We start from the raw sequence: 14,618 nt of genomic DNA on the forward strand, positions 1-14,618 counted from the left end.
CAGATGTTTGAAATCATTGTTTACTGATCATGTAATCACCACATAATATTTTTGGTACTTTTCACGGTATCGTGAATCACTTCTCGATAGGTCACCCATCATTTTATTACTCTAGCTCAAATATGTTTAACTCTTGAGTTCTAAACAGTTGTGTGACGGAAAAACAAGTAAATTTTAGTGATATAGATAACTACATCAATTCTCTTAAGTTTTTTCACATATCACAACCGGAATGTTACAAAAACGTTGGCTATTTTAAGCTACCAGAACCTTAACGATGTGCAAGATCTGAATCCGTTGTCACCCCTCTCTTTGAGAAGATCCTGAGTGTAAGCGATGCTGGACGCATTGGGAGGATGGTGCTGCCAAAGGAAGGTGCAGAGGTAAATAACTGTTTTTGCATATGCAATTACAGATTATTAGCTCATACATGAGTGAAGAATTTGGGAATGTGACTTTCTGCTGCTTATATCAATTACCAAATCTACTAGTCATAATATTTGTACATTTTACAGTTCTCTCGACTTAACGAGGCATCTTTATGTAACAGGCTTTCTTGCCCCAATTGTGACTCTCACAGTACATGACTCATTTGGTCTTGCAACTAATATTTTTTTAAGTGTGAAAATTCCACAACATGGTTTGCTTTTATGAGAAACGAAGCGTCACGTTAAAACAGTTTCACATGTTGAAAAAGTGATTCAACAAACTTTTTATCTATGGTCTACATGTCTCAACCCAAGGTATCCCAACATGAAATGTTTTTGTAATAGGCACCTACTTACAAGTCAAAAGAACATATGCTAATTTTAAGGTATGTATTACAGAATGGGCAGTACCATCAAAATAAAAACCGATTGTTGATGTCGACTAAACACAGCATTTGACAAATATTTTGGATTTTTGTGGAAATAAAATAGTAATGGACAAAAAATAACTAATGGACAAAAAAACATTTTGTTAAGAGTATTGGATTTTTGTTGTTGAAACCAATCTGGAGATGTTCAACGAAAAGAAAATGTAAACAATTTTTTATTTGAAAATTTCTAAATTTCAATTTAAGATTTACAATTGCATAAATTATAATATTTATTTTCACATTTTGTAAACAAAATTGCTCTACATCTACATCCTCTTTTTTAATCCTCATTATTATTACTTTAAAAGTGTCATACTTACATAAGATGTAACCATACAACATAAAATATCAGTCTAGTGTGTACATAATAAAAGATAAAAACTTCCTAAAGATACATTTACAAATTGATTGGTGATGGGAACTAAATATTAATGAGCATGTCTGAATGTCGATTATGTTCGAGTGGTTCAGCAACATCCACGCATTGCCTTAGCGAAAAAGTTGACCGTACTATCCCCACCAGTCTCCATTTCATAAACCTTATCTCTCATCCTTCTTCTTTTTACATATATATAATACAATTTTTAAGTGTTTTCCCAATGATGGTATTCAGACAAAAATAATTTTTGTTCTACCGTGAGGAAATCATGTATGTGTTTAGATTCTGAACTTTTTGGTTACATAAAAGATATAAAATATGTCATATAAGTATGAACAATTATAGCATTTACATGTAAGTATGATTCACTCAACTTACTGGAGAAACCTTAGTAACTTCTATAAAACAAAATCTCAGTATACTATGTTGTGAGTTAATGTTCAAGCTAACTATTGATGAATAGATTCACTTATACTCTTTAATTATAAACTAACGTTGGTTTCTTTTTTGGTCAAAGTAACAAACTCTCATATAGTAAGTCAAGAATTATATTTTAAGACCATACCTTTTACTATATAACTATATGAAACATATATAATATAGTAAGTCAAGAATTATATTTTAAGACCATACCTTTTACTATATAACTATATGAAACATATATTAAAATAGTAAGTCAAGAATTATATTTTAAGACCATACCTTTTACTTTGTCTTACTTTGGTATAGATACCCCTTCCTTTACAAACCTTTTTTCACTAAACTGTTATTAGCACTAACTAATTATCATTAGGAGAAACGCAACTTAAACCAAGTAACTCCTTTCTTTATATATATATAATGTGTGTGTGTGGTTAATATTGATCAGTTTCATAGTATGTGAAACACTTTAAAAGAAGAGTAAAGAAACAATATGGACCAGAGGCGATCAAACGCAAATCAATCAAGATCTACAGATCGCAAAACGGTTGAGAAAAATAGAAGGATTCAGATGAAAGCTCTCTACTCAGAACTCAACTCTCTTCTTCCTCAAACTTCTAGGGTTTCTTCTTCTTTGTCCTATTGATCGATATGCATACATACATACATAGTCTTTGATTCCATGTTTAATATACAATAACCTTTTTCTTGTTTTAATGGTTATTAGGAGTCTTTAGCACTACCTGATCAGCTAGATGAAGCTGCAAACTACATCAAAAAGCTACAAGTGAACGTGGAGAAAAAGAAAGAAAGGAAGAGGAAACTTGTTGCGACTTCAGCTTTCGAGAAATTGAATTCCACTGGATCTTCATCGATGTCTTCGAGTGTGGACGTCTCTGTGCTAAGAAAGTTGCCAAGAATCGAGATTCAAGAAACTGGTCCGGTTCTTCATATCTTTCTTGTGACAAGCTTGGAACACAAGTTTATGTTCCATGAGATCACTCGTGTTATCACTGAGGAATCAGGAGCTGAGATCACTCATGCTGGATACTCTATTGTTGATGATGCCGTCTTTCACACTATTCATTGCAAGGTATTGTAAATCCTAGAAAAAAAATCAAAGTTTGCTACTGCTAGCTACTATGTCAAAAACAGGTCTAATCCACACTGTATTCTTGCAGTGGGAATATGATAAAAGTTAGTCAGTGAACTAATATATTCAACTTGGTAAAAACACACGTTTTTTTATCATTAGACAACGATTAATAAGTAGTTGTATATATACTTGCATATTATAATTGTATACTTTATATATAAATATACTCTTGGCAGACAAATATACATTGGTCCCATCTTATTGTAACTTGATTCCTGGTACTATCTATAGAAGTCCTTGGTAATATTCGTTGTTAACTGTCAATTATTATGTAATTTAATATAGCTGGAAGATTGTGATTATGGAGCTGGAAGTAGAATTTCAGAGAGTCTGAAGAAACTTGTGAACACTGTCAACTAATATTCTCTCTTGTGTACCATTTGGTCCTTCTCCTTGCAGCTTTTTCTATATTTTATTTTCTTTTTATTTTCTTGTTCCTTTTGTTGAATTTATCTTGTCATGTGAAAGCGATGTTTCTAATGTGATAATTTATCTTTTTATATCTCTACGATAAGCTGTGTGACATATATATGGATGTTGGGATAATGATATTTAAGAGCAAAGCCAAAAATATTCATCTAATTATATTCTCTTCAAAGATTTTTTTTTTTTTGCGTTTTCACGCATTTAGAAATACATATTAATATGCTAAAAAAAAGAAATACATATTAATATTTAATAGTAAATGTATTGTTTTCTAGAATTAACTGTACTAGTAATTTAATAAAAAATTGAAATTTGTTACATATTATTATTAACTAATAAAAATGCATAATTGTTAAAAACAGTTTTGTTGACAAATAAAAAATAATCTAAATATATGTTAAAACTAAAAGACATAAAATACCAAAAAATATCGTTAAAAAGACATAACGTTTTAGATTACCGAGTATTTGATCGAATCTCGAGTAAAAACTGGAATTGCCTAATACAGAATACTAAATTTTTTACCTGTGCGATCGCACGGGTATTAATTTTCACTTTTAGTTTTTATTTATTTATACAAAATAATATATTTATAATATTTGATCGTTTTATATTGAATAAGTTAGTGGTGGATATTTGGGTATCCACTCGAATTCGGTTAAAATCTATTCGGTTTGAGATTTTCGAGTTTAAAAATTCTAACTTTATTTGTGTATTTATAAATTTTGGTTCCGGTTTGATTTGGATTTTTGCGGGTTTGATAACCCGTTTAAACTATTTTTAAATTTTCAAAATTTATATATCTTTAAATATCTCTAAATCTAAAAATAAATAATATAACATGTAAATATGAGTAATGTAATTTGAGTAATATAAGCCAAAATACCTACATTAAAAATTAAAAATATGTTTAACTTGAATATTTGGATGAGAATAAATATATATTTTAAGTATTTTTGGTGTTTTGATTATTGTTTATCTATTTTAGATGTTTACTTTTGACTATTTTTTATATTTCAAATATTTTAAACAACTTTAAAATAGCTTATATCTTTGATATTAACTCTAAAAATAGCTAACATATTGAAGTATATAAATATGATTTAAATACATTCGAATATCCAAAATATTTCGTTCGGATCAGGTTTGGTTATGGTTCTCTACCAAAATGGTAAAAATCCGTTTGGATATTATCTAGTTTATCTTCAAATTTGGTAATATTTTTCGTTCAGATTCGTTAAATGAAAAGTTGATATTATAATTTCTATGAAAAGTTGATATTATAATTTCTATGAAAAGTTAATGGAGAAGTTAATGAAGTGTATTTAATTCAAATTTAATTTGGGAAAACACATTAATCTAACTGGAAAAAAACAAAGTATTAAAATAGTATTAAAATAGAAAGTATTATTTAATTGTGTATTTAATTTTGGGAAAACACATTAACTAAAGTGAAAAAGACAAGCATAAAAATAGGAAACTTAATTAATACTACAGTGGCATGAAGTGTAAATAAAAGTGAAAACTAAAGGGTATTTTTAAATGGGTATTTCTCTTTAATAAGATAGACTAGATATTGATCCGCCCTTTAAAGGGCGGGCATATTTATTTTTTATATTTATTCTAAAAATTTTAATTTTTATATTTATTTTTAATTATACTTGTGTAATATATTTTTTAATGATTATAAGAGACTTTAATAATTATATTAAAATAATTAGACCACACTTATATCAATATGTTATGTTCATGTTTTAATACTATTGATATATATATATATATATTTCAAATTTGTACACCCACATTTTTAGATAAGAAGTTAATGAGAAATCAGTTTTGAAAATATATTACAATATATGGAGTTTAATGAATAATTTTAAAATAACCAAAATAACTAACCTTAAAAATAGGAATGACATTTTTGTTAATTCTTTGAAACATCAAGGAGATGTCAAAATAAAGGCTGCTGTTTTAATTGTATTGATTAAAATAGAAAGTATTATTTAATTGTGTATTTAATTTTGGAAAACACATTAACTAAAGTAAAAAAGACAAGCATAAAAATAGGAAACTTAATTAATACTACAGTGGCATGAAGTGTAATAAAAATGAAAACTAAAAAGTATTTTTAAATGGATACTTCTCTTTTAATAAGATAGATGTATAGGCTATATCCTCCCAATTCCAGTTTTAGAGTGGATGATTCACTTCTTCGTCTTCTTTTTTTTCGAATTGCCATTTATGGTTTAATAATTTTGTTTAACGACTGAATATTTCTATATTATATATGTAACTCATATATAGGTTAGCAGTTTACATTCGTTTGTTCCCATTGAGAAAATGAACAGATATCTTCGCATGAGTAAAATTCATAATCAAGCATTAGTAGTGAGATTTTTTAAAAATATATTATATTTAAATATTATAAACAATATATATTTTGTTATCAGTAATCTTTTCTACATTTGATTATAGATTGGTATTGGGTACCATTTTATTGATTATGTTTTGTTCGGTTCAGATTTTTATGATTTTGATTCGAATCTTTAAAGGTTCGGTTTGGATTTAGGTTCGGATAACCCATTTTTAAAAAAATAAAGTTCATATACACTTTAAATTTTTCAAAATCTAAAAATAAAAATAATATATAACATATAAATTTGAAAACATGTATGCCAAAATATTTAAATTTAACATAAAATTGGTTTAGCTTAAATATTTGAATAGAAAATCAAAAGATACTTTAAGTATTTTTGGTATTATTTAGCTATTTTAAACATGTATTTTTTACTATTTTATATATTTCTAAGTATTTTGGACAATATAAAAACATGTTATGTATTTTGTATATTATTTTAGATATTGAATTTAAAAATAATTAATATTTTAAATACATAAATCTGGTTCAAATATACTCGGATACCTGAAAAATTTGAATTAGGATTGGGTTCAGTTCCAGTTTTGTAAATAGCAAAATTTTAAACCCGTTCGGATATGTAACTAATTTTGGTTAAATTTCTATACTACTTTTTGGATTTGATTTGGTTTGATTATTTGGATTCCGAATTTTTGCCCAATCATTAAAAATTGTTCAAGGCCCATTAAAGAAAAATGATGGGATGAACTAAGAAAATGTTATCATTGATCACAAAATTTTCAATGTGAGATTTTTACCTTTTTTATAATTTATAATCGTTTAAAAAAATAATTATAACATATAAGAACAAACTATTTTTTATTATATGCTTAGTGTGATTTTTTTTTTAATAATATAAAATCAAACAAAAACTTTTCCACATATGGTGTGATAAATGTAAAATCGAAACTATTAAAATATTATTACGAAAAAGAAAACTAAAAAAAAAATTTTAATAATGGCATATATGGGTAACATTTTGAATTTATAAAGGTTATGTTTGTAATTAAGAAATCATGTTATCTATTAATTGTTCTATTTTAAAATGTTTAGATATTTCCAATTTTTTTATTTATATGGTTTGTGATAAATATAAAAGGAAATAAAAATTTAAAATATTATTATGAAAAAATGAAATTAAATAAAAACTCTTAACAATGTTATATATATGTAAATTTTTTAATTTATCAAGGTTATGCTTGTAATTAACCACTCTTAGAATTAATATTAGCCAGGTCATTTTTCTTCTCGGTAAAAAATGTTCACATCGATTTACTGTTGAAACAGAAATTAGAAGACTCTTAACCAAATGTATCCAACTGTCTTCTCTTTTGTGTTTTTTACATCAATTTTTTTTTCATTTTTCCACCAAACTACTAACTAATAATCCAGCAATTGTAAAAACCATAAATTAACAAATCCCGCAAAGCCTCCTTATAAATATGTAATCCCTAAATCCCTCAATGTCCAAAACATACTCAAGAGCATTAAGCATTAAGCAAAATCAAAATCTCAAAAGACAAAAAAGAACAATAAAATGGACCAGAACACGAAAACAATTCTCCTTTTCGCGTTGTTCTCCTTATATTTATCTTTCTCTAACATTTCTGTCGCTGAAACACCTTATACGTACGATCAAAATCCAGATAATGGACCAAAGGGATGGAGCAAACTAGATCATCAATGGAAAACTTGTAACAACGGAAAACTCCAATCTCCGATCGATCTCACTAACGCAAGAGGTAGTCGTGTTCATAGTGAAGCATGGAAAATACACCACAAACCAGCCGAGGCTGTAATTATGAGCCGAAGACACGACATTATGGTAAGACCTTTAAGTTTATTTTCTTAACTATATTATCCTTATTATTACATTAAGATGCATGCTAGTTTCTAATAATAATTATAATATGAAACAAACAAAGGTATCATGGAAAGGAGATGCTGGAAAAATGATGATACATCGTACGGAGTTTAAATTAGTGCAATGTCATTGGCATTCGCCTTCTGAGCATACCGTTAACGGAACTCGGTTTGTGTTTTCATGTCTTCGTCTTCTTAACTAATGGTTCTTCTTCAGAATGTTAAAAGAATTAACTTTTATTTGTAAATGTGTTACAGTTATGATATGGAGCTTCACATGGTTCACACGAGTGCTGAGGGCCAAACCGCAGTGATTGCAGTTCTTTATAAATTAGGGAGACCTAATGAATTTCTTACAACGGTATAATATCAGTATCTATTATATATTTGAAGATCGTGTACTTCATAACCTTTCTACGTGTTATATTTTATTTTAAATGCAGCTACAAAATGAAATAAAAACAGTGGGGAAAGAAGAGAAGAAAATAGGAATCGTGGATCCAAGAACTATTGGGTTTCATACCGACAAATTCTATAGATACGTTGGTTCTCTCACTGCTCCTCCATGCACTGAAGGTGTTATCTGGACCGTCGTCAAAACGGTATATTTTTTTATGCTATTGTACATAGATTTCTACACATACTAATCTTTTCTATTCGTTACAAATGCATAATTTGGTAACTTTAGATAAGAAACTGTGTTTGTAATTAATGTAGGCGAACACAGTATCAATGGAGCAACTTGCAGCTCTGAGAGACGCCGTTGATGATGTAAGTGCTTGGAATGATTGCTAAATCGATTTCCTCAGCTGGTATAAATTTAATCTATTACTAATCATTTAATTAATTGAATAGGGGTTTGAGAGAAATTCAAGACCGATTCAAGACACAAATGGAAGATCGGTTTGGTTATACGAAACAAATGTTTGAGTTGTTGGATTGAACTATTTTGTAAGCTCCACATTGTATCGATTCATGTATTATGTTTTGAGTTTTTTCTTTTTGGGAACTTTATCGAAATTGAGAATAAAAAGAGTCAAGTCGCAAATAGTGAAATACAAAATACTCAGATATTACCAAGAATTTGAGATAATCTCACGTCAAAAGGGTCTATCATGACAAAAGCGCGAGTCCAGTGTTTGATTCACACTTTAATTTAGATCACTAGTTTAAAGTGATTTTCTTGATTAGGGGCGCGGATCTGAGATTTGGGGAGTTTAAAACATTTCTTAAGAAATCTAAAAAAATCTGGGGGTCAAAATCAATGTTTAAAAGTTAAAAAATCTATAAAAAAATATAAATTCATAATGTTAAGATGACAATGTTTATTAGTAAATCTAAAAATTAATAACTGTTAAAATAGTTATTAATTTACAGCTACATAAGTTATAATATGTTTTATTTTTTGTATAATAAAAAATAAATTTTCATAATTATTTAGACAACTAGATATGCTAGTTTTTCATGATTTTAAATAGGAATTCAATTCTTTTTATATTATAATATGATAGTTTTTCTTTCGTATCAAAATATTTTAAATTTGTACAAGCATTTCAAAATAAACTATATTGTAATGAAAAGCAAATAGTACAATTTTTCTGGATGTCTCGGCGGGCTCCCCAGCTATGCTCCGGTGGACGGTCATTGACGATAGTCGGATTCTCTCGAGGCTCCGGATAACAGGATCATCAAAAAAAAAGTACAATTTTTAATGAAAAGCAAATAAACTTTATAAATATCAGTTATTTAGTAAGAATTTTAATGGAAATATATACATAGAATTTTGTAAATTATTATTTTATCGAATTATAACATATTCTGAACCGATCTAATTTATAACATGTAAAAATAAATTAATTTATTAATGTATTAAATATCAGTTTATATTGTGTTTATTGGTCCTTGTCAGTCTTTTTATTGCTCATAAGTTTTAATAAAAAAAAGTATTTAACTAACCAAAATAAGAAAACTCGGGAAAACCCTAATCGCAAACATCCAATGGATTCAGCAACAAGCATCATACATCACCACCCTGAGGCGATACTGACGGAGATTCTAGCGAGGTTACCCTTAAGAAGCATCTCCAGATTCAAATCCATTAGCAAAACACTGAAAGCAACACTCGAATCTGTGTATTTCAGACGTCTCTTTGTGTCTCTACACAAGAACTCCTCTTCCTATTGGTCGTTAGGTTCACACAAAGGAGACGAACTGATAGGGTTCCATGGATGCAAGACATGGGATCTTCCAAAGTCTCTAGGTTCGTTCATCTCAGTGCCTCTTGGTTTTGAGTCTAAGGCTTCTTCCAATGGATTGGTTTTGATCCAAAGATATGATTGCTCCTATGTGGGCAATCCAGTTTTACAACAGTGGGTCAAGATCCCTAAGCCTCCACTTGATACTAAAGAGTTTGGTCTGGTGACTCGCGTGGACGAGGACGGCGTCGTTTTGGGTTTCAAAGTGGTTAGTATATCGAACAATGGTCCTCACTCCTATATCTTGGAGATGTTTGTGTATTCCTCTGAGACAGGGATTTGGACTTACAAGATTCTTCGATGCCCTTATCTAATCACCAAACTCGGTGCTAATGCTACGAATCTGAACGGTACTATTTACTGTGCCATTCTCCAAGTACCTGGACTAGTGTTAGCTCACGATTTTTATTCTGAGTCTGATCAATTCATGGTTGTACATTTACCGGAGCATTCCAACCACAGCAGCAGCAACAACGGAGCCTTGACTACATCCGGAGGGTTCCTCATGTATATGAAATCATTAGTTCAAAAGAGTGGAACTGTTTTAAAGGTTTGGAGATTGAACGACGATAAATCTTGGCAAATCTTGTGTGAGAATGGTATCTCGATTAGTGGTAGTTTTGTACCCATAGCGATGCATCCATTTGATAGTGATATTGTCTATCTATGGCACCAACAGAGTCCTCGTCATCTGGTATCGTGTAACTTGCGGACGGAAACACTCATCGATCCAGCTAGAGAATATCATGGAGATTTTTACATGAACCAGTCTGGTTTTGAGGAGTATATGGATTGGATTTGGAGAACAAGAGCATCAGATTTGTACGATATTGTTTCTACCGGGTTATTTCAATCCGTGGTCCCACGGTGGATGGAACCAGTGCCTCGTCCTCCCCAAGTTGAGATGATAAATACAACTTCACTACTTTCTCAAGTTGCATTGCGTGCTGCTTCACTCCACAAGAGAAGAAAGATGAAAAGATGTAGGGATATTGTCATTTAAATTCAATGATTCCAGTAGGGTACGTTTGAGGTTTTCTTCTTCTGTCTGTGGAATTGTTTATATAGCCATGTTAGCCCCAAACAAATGTTTAGGGTTTTATTTTGTGACTACTTTCTTGCTTCTGACAAAAGTTTTCATTAGACAAGTTGAAATGTGTTTTGTTAAAGTCGATAGGTTTTTTAAATAAAATTAATTAATAATAAGTAAATTGACATATATATATATGTTCAGTTTTCAATATGCCTTTTGTCTCTAATATGTTCACTTTTTGATCTATAATAGATCGATTTAAATTGCATGAAACAGGTTCTGATACCATATAAAGTAATTTATAACTGTATCAGATGATTTTATAATTTAAACAAATTGAAGATAAGTGATTTGAAAAATCTTTTATATATTATTAAAGATTTCTTACTACTTCCATGTACTTTGTCTCTAATATCTCAAAGTCATAGTAAAGTTTACATATTATTAGATGGATCAATAAGTAGCATGCATTTACAAAGTAGTAGATAAGATTAATAAACTCCTAAACATTTCATCTCATAAATATAAATCGTATTGCTTTGCACCGATGATAAAGTGCAACTAACAGAAATAGATCAACAACTCACCGTGTTACGTCAACGTTACTTAATACTGATACAGTCATACGTACGTCTGAACGGTTGGAACACATAAACATCTTTTTTTCATTACCGTGTACATGTGGACATTTCTTTACCATCCAATTAATACGGTTAATATGTTTTTTCTCCCAAGTGGATAATATTTTAACATTTCTCGAAACGCACCGTTCGTTGCCGCGATTACCTATTCGTTGAAGAAGCAAAACTGGTCACTGCAAAACACGTGTCACAATTTTCCGCACGTGTCACATACTTAGGCTGCCAGCTTCTGATATTGGATCCATAAGCTGCAACGTAGTAGAGAACCGACCTCTTAAAGACCCGCTGCAAAAAAGAGAAGAAAAAGGCATCTCGATTGAATTGAAAATCTTCATAGCAAACAAATCTCGAATATACGAATTGGAAGAAAACTCTTTTGTTTCTTGATTTGATGAATATGGCGGCCATGCAACTAACCAGAGCCACTCTCTTTGGACTATCAAAGGCTTTACCTGTTGTACGATCTCCCGCAACTCTGACTGCTTCGGCCCGGAGAGTCTCTCGCGTTTGCTTCGCCTCCTCTGTCAGCCATTCAGAGGTTACTTGCACAACTCTACTTCAATTTAGTCTCGTTATGAACTTTAGTATGTAGTTCTGAGGTTAACGTGTTGTACAAGTTATTAGCCCTAGTTTGAATATATACCTTGTAAAATTTGAAGTTTACGTGTTTGTTATTTGCCAGGGAAGAGATCCGGTAGAGAATGCCAGAGACTCTAGGGCAGATTTAGCTTACGGTTCTAAGAAGTGGAGGGAGGATACTGGAGAAAACTATGCACAAGCAGCCAAAGAAAAAGCTAACGAAGGAGCGAGCAAAGCTGCTGATAAAGCTAACGAGACCAAAGAGCAGGCAAAAGACACAGCCTATGAGGCAAAGGAGAAGGCTAAAGACACAGCCTATGAGGCAAAGGAGAAGGCTAAAGACACAGCCTATGAGGCAAAGGAGAAGGCTAAAGACACAACCTACGAGGCAAAGGAAAAGGCTAAAGAATACGCGGAACGGACTAAGGACAAAGTAAACGAAGGGGCCTATAAGGCAGCTGATAAAGCAGAAGATACAAAAGAGAGAGCCAAGGAGAAAGCAGAAGGTTTTAAGGAGACCGTAACAGGGAAGGCTGAGGAACTTGGAGAGAAGACGAAGGAGACGGTGAAAGGAGCTTGGGAGACTACAAAAAATGCTGCTAGGACTGCCACTGAAGCTGTGGTTGGTCCTGAAGAGGATGCAGATAAGTCACGGGCTGATATCGATAAAGGCGTGGAAGATCTAACCAAAAAGGCCGAGAAAAAATCTGAGAAGGAGAGAAAGGAGGATGAGTTCATAACATTTAACTAATAAGAGAGAGATCTATATGTTGTGTTTGGCTGTTCTAAAGTGTTTTATCTCTTTATATATTACTTTGTTGCTAGCTTATCTACGCTTCATCTTATGGATGTTAAGATGCATTAGTATATAAATAAGATAAACCTATGGTTTTGCCTTGAATCTTTTCATAGGGCAGTTCCTGTATCAATCTCAATTTCCAACAACATATTTGTTGTTTGGATGTCGTACTATTCTGTGGAGTTCGGTACTTCCATGAATCTATTTGTTTCCACAATATGTTTTTGCTTTCTAGCCAAGCTTGCTAACCGTTTCTACTTTTTGACTTCTCATTTAAGCTCTAAATGAGAGCAAGTTCATCCCCATCAGTAGTATTTCATCATTAAACAAATAAGATAAATATATGGTCTCTAAAATGTTGAGCTTGTATTTCTTCTATCAGTTTAAGTTACTACAGAAAACTGTTGAAGAGTTGTTTTGCGAGGATCATAAAACTAGATTACGCAGTGTGTTGTTCGGTGATAAATGTTTTTTGACCGTTTAGAGTTTTGTTGTGGCGCCATTTATCTAATATGGTAACAGAATAACCGTTATATCGGGGCGCCAACCCTTTTAATTGTGTGTATATTTTTTTTTTTTGACTAAAGGCTGATTGTGTGTGTATATGGGTACAATAGTATTCTATTTTTTCTTGTTCATCTGCAATTTGCAAATATATTTTGAGTTTCTATTCTTCCTTATTATTTCTCAGAGCTGTGATATCTCATTTGACCTCCCGGAGCATTTTTAATGAGCGTTTCTTATTTGTCAAACCATCTTAGTTTAATTTAAATAAAAGAATAAACATTACAATGTGGCGCGAACCTTCTCAGATAATATATAGACATTTGACTTTGGGTATATGTTCTTTGAACTTCCTTCAACACTCTTTGGGATTTATCTTGACTATAAATAATCATTTGTTAACATGCCACAGAGAGTGCTACGGAAACCTTTTGGTTATGAGTCTCTTTCTTTCGTGATACTCATTATTGCTCGCTACTCAGACCTTTCAACTCTCGCCAATAGTATCCATCTCGAAAATGGTCAATTGTTGTATACATAGATTTTCTGCTATTAATTAGTTTCTCACACGCATACACAATTTCATCCATTCTCTAAACAAATTACTACTGAAGATCTTTTTTTGTGTAAGTTTCTTGTATAGATTACTTATATGATATGTAAAAATATCTTGTTTTCCTGACTCATCACCTTCTCGCATCTTGGTACTTGGCATTGCAGTCTATTCTCACAAGATGTATCTTTATATATGCATGAAAAAATCTTAAAATATCTTTATATTAACAAATTCTTATGATGCGCCACTGCGCCATAAAACACACATATGAACCCACATACTCACACACATTGTATTTCTTCTTTAGCAAACCACAAACAACTGTTAATTAAGACTGAATCACTTAATAAATCCTTAGTAAAGTAAATTATCTAAGTGTTTTGTCGATTTCGAAAAATAGGAATTTCATATTAATGCTTAACTACATTTTTCTTTACATTATATAACTTTTTTCAACCAAAACATTTCAATGTTTTTATCTATTTAAAGATAATAAATCTTGTGAAGATTTTTCTATGGAAACAATTATTTTCCTTGCCAGTAAGACTGCGCGTGTAACCTCACGCGCACATATTCTCTTTCACAATAAACACCTATAAGATTCTATTGCTTTGCCTTTAACTGGCATTTCAATGACTCCTTGATCCTTTTTTATGTTAATATGACAACTCATTTAATCATATCTTCACTAGTGTTTAGTTTTCATATACATCCAAGAGTTAAGAGTAAGAG

The 14,618-nt window shown here is 30.9% G+C and overlaps 3 protein-coding genes and 1 pseudogene across 4 annotated transcripts; all 4 read left to right on the forward strand.

The window, feature by feature from the left end:
• The first annotated feature begins 2,092 nt into the window (after positions 1-2,092).
• On the forward strand, positions 2,093-7,440 carry LOC108840281 (transcription factor bHLH162). Of its 2 annotated transcripts, none has more exons than XM_056991514.1 (3): positions 2,093-2,280; positions 2,386-2,751; positions 7,303-7,440. In XM_056991514.1, exons 1-3 carry the CDS (start codon positions 2,152-2,154, stop codon positions 7,330-7,332), a joined length of 525 nt encoding a protein of 174 aa, XP_056847494.1. In that variant the 5' UTR covers positions 2,093-2,151; the 3' UTR covers positions 7,333-7,440. The 2 variants fall into 2 exon arrangements, with proteins under 2 accessions (XP_056847494.1, XP_018468619.1); XM_018613117.2 differs by lacking the exon at positions 7,303-7,440 and adding an exon at positions 3,100-3,308 and having other exon boundaries at positions 2,094-2,280.
• Positions 7,194-8,516, forward strand: LOC108841437 (alpha carbonic anhydrase 4-like). The gene is made up of 6 exons (XM_018614195.2): positions 7,194-7,481; positions 7,582-7,688; positions 7,778-7,880; positions 7,963-8,121; positions 8,237-8,290; positions 8,375-8,516. The coding sequence occupies exons 1-6, from the start codon at positions 7,194-7,196 to the stop codon at positions 8,447-8,449; spliced, it is 786 nt and encodes a 261-aa protein (XP_018469697.1). The 3' UTR covers positions 8,450-8,516.
• An 899-nt stretch (positions 8,517-9,415) lies between these two features.
• On the forward strand, positions 9,416-10,924 carry LOC108839441 (F-box protein At3g26010-like; annotated as a pseudogene).
• An 810-nt stretch (positions 10,925-11,734) lies between these two features.
• Positions 11,735-12,950, forward strand: LOC108841509 (late embryogenesis abundant protein 1-like). The gene is made up of 2 exons (XM_018614268.2): positions 11,735-11,986; positions 12,131-12,950. The coding sequence occupies exons 1-2, from the start codon at positions 11,840-11,842 to the stop codon at positions 12,776-12,778; spliced, it is 795 nt and encodes a 264-aa protein (XP_018469770.1). The 5' UTR covers positions 11,735-11,839; the 3' UTR covers positions 12,779-12,950.
• Positions 12,951-14,618: the final 1,668 nt, after the last annotated feature.

This window comes from Raphanus sativus, chromosome 2, assembly GCF_000801105.2.
Source record: "Raphanus sativus cultivar WK10039 chromosome 2, ASM80110v3, whole genome shotgun sequence".
NCBI classification, from domain to species: domain Eukaryota; kingdom Viridiplantae; phylum Streptophyta; class Magnoliopsida; order Brassicales; family Brassicaceae; genus Raphanus; species Raphanus sativus.

What these genes read in the sequence shown, in the direction of transcription:
- LOC108840281 (XM_018613117.2), top strand. Translation starts at nt 2,152, where the DNA reads ATGGACCAGAGGCGATCAAACGCAAATCAATCAAGATCTACAGATCGC. An exon ending in TTCTTCCTCAAACTTCTAGG is followed by an intron (nt 2,281 to 2,385) that starts GTTTCTTCTTCT and finishes AATGGTTATTAG; the next exon opens with GAGTCTTTAGCACTACCTGA. An exon ending in TTCACACTATTCATTGCAAG is followed by an intron (nt 2,752 to 3,099) that starts GTATTGTAAATC and finishes AATTTAATATAG; the next exon opens with CTGGAAGATTGTGATTATGG.
- LOC108841437 (XM_018614195.2), top strand. Translation starts at nt 7,194, where the DNA reads ATGGACCAGAACACGAAAACAATTCTCCTTTTCGCGTTGTTCTCCTTA. An exon ending in CATACCGTTAACGGAACTCG is followed by an intron (nt 7,689 to 7,777) that starts GTTTGTGTTTTC and finishes AATGTGTTACAG; the next exon opens with TTATGATATGGAGCTTCACA. An exon ending in TGAGAGACGCCGTTGATGAT is followed by an intron (nt 8,291 to 8,374) that starts GTAAGTGCTTGG and finishes TTAATTGAATAG; the next exon opens with GGGTTTGAGAGAAATTCAAG.
- LOC108841509 (XM_018614268.2), top strand. Translation starts at nt 11,840, where the DNA reads ATGAATATGGCGGCCATGCAACTAACCAGAGCCACTCTCTTTGGACTA. An exon ending in CCTCTGTCAGCCATTCAGAG is followed by an intron (nt 11,987 to 12,130) that starts GTTACTTGCACA and finishes GTTATTTGCCAG; the next exon opens with GGAAGAGATCCGGTAGAGAA.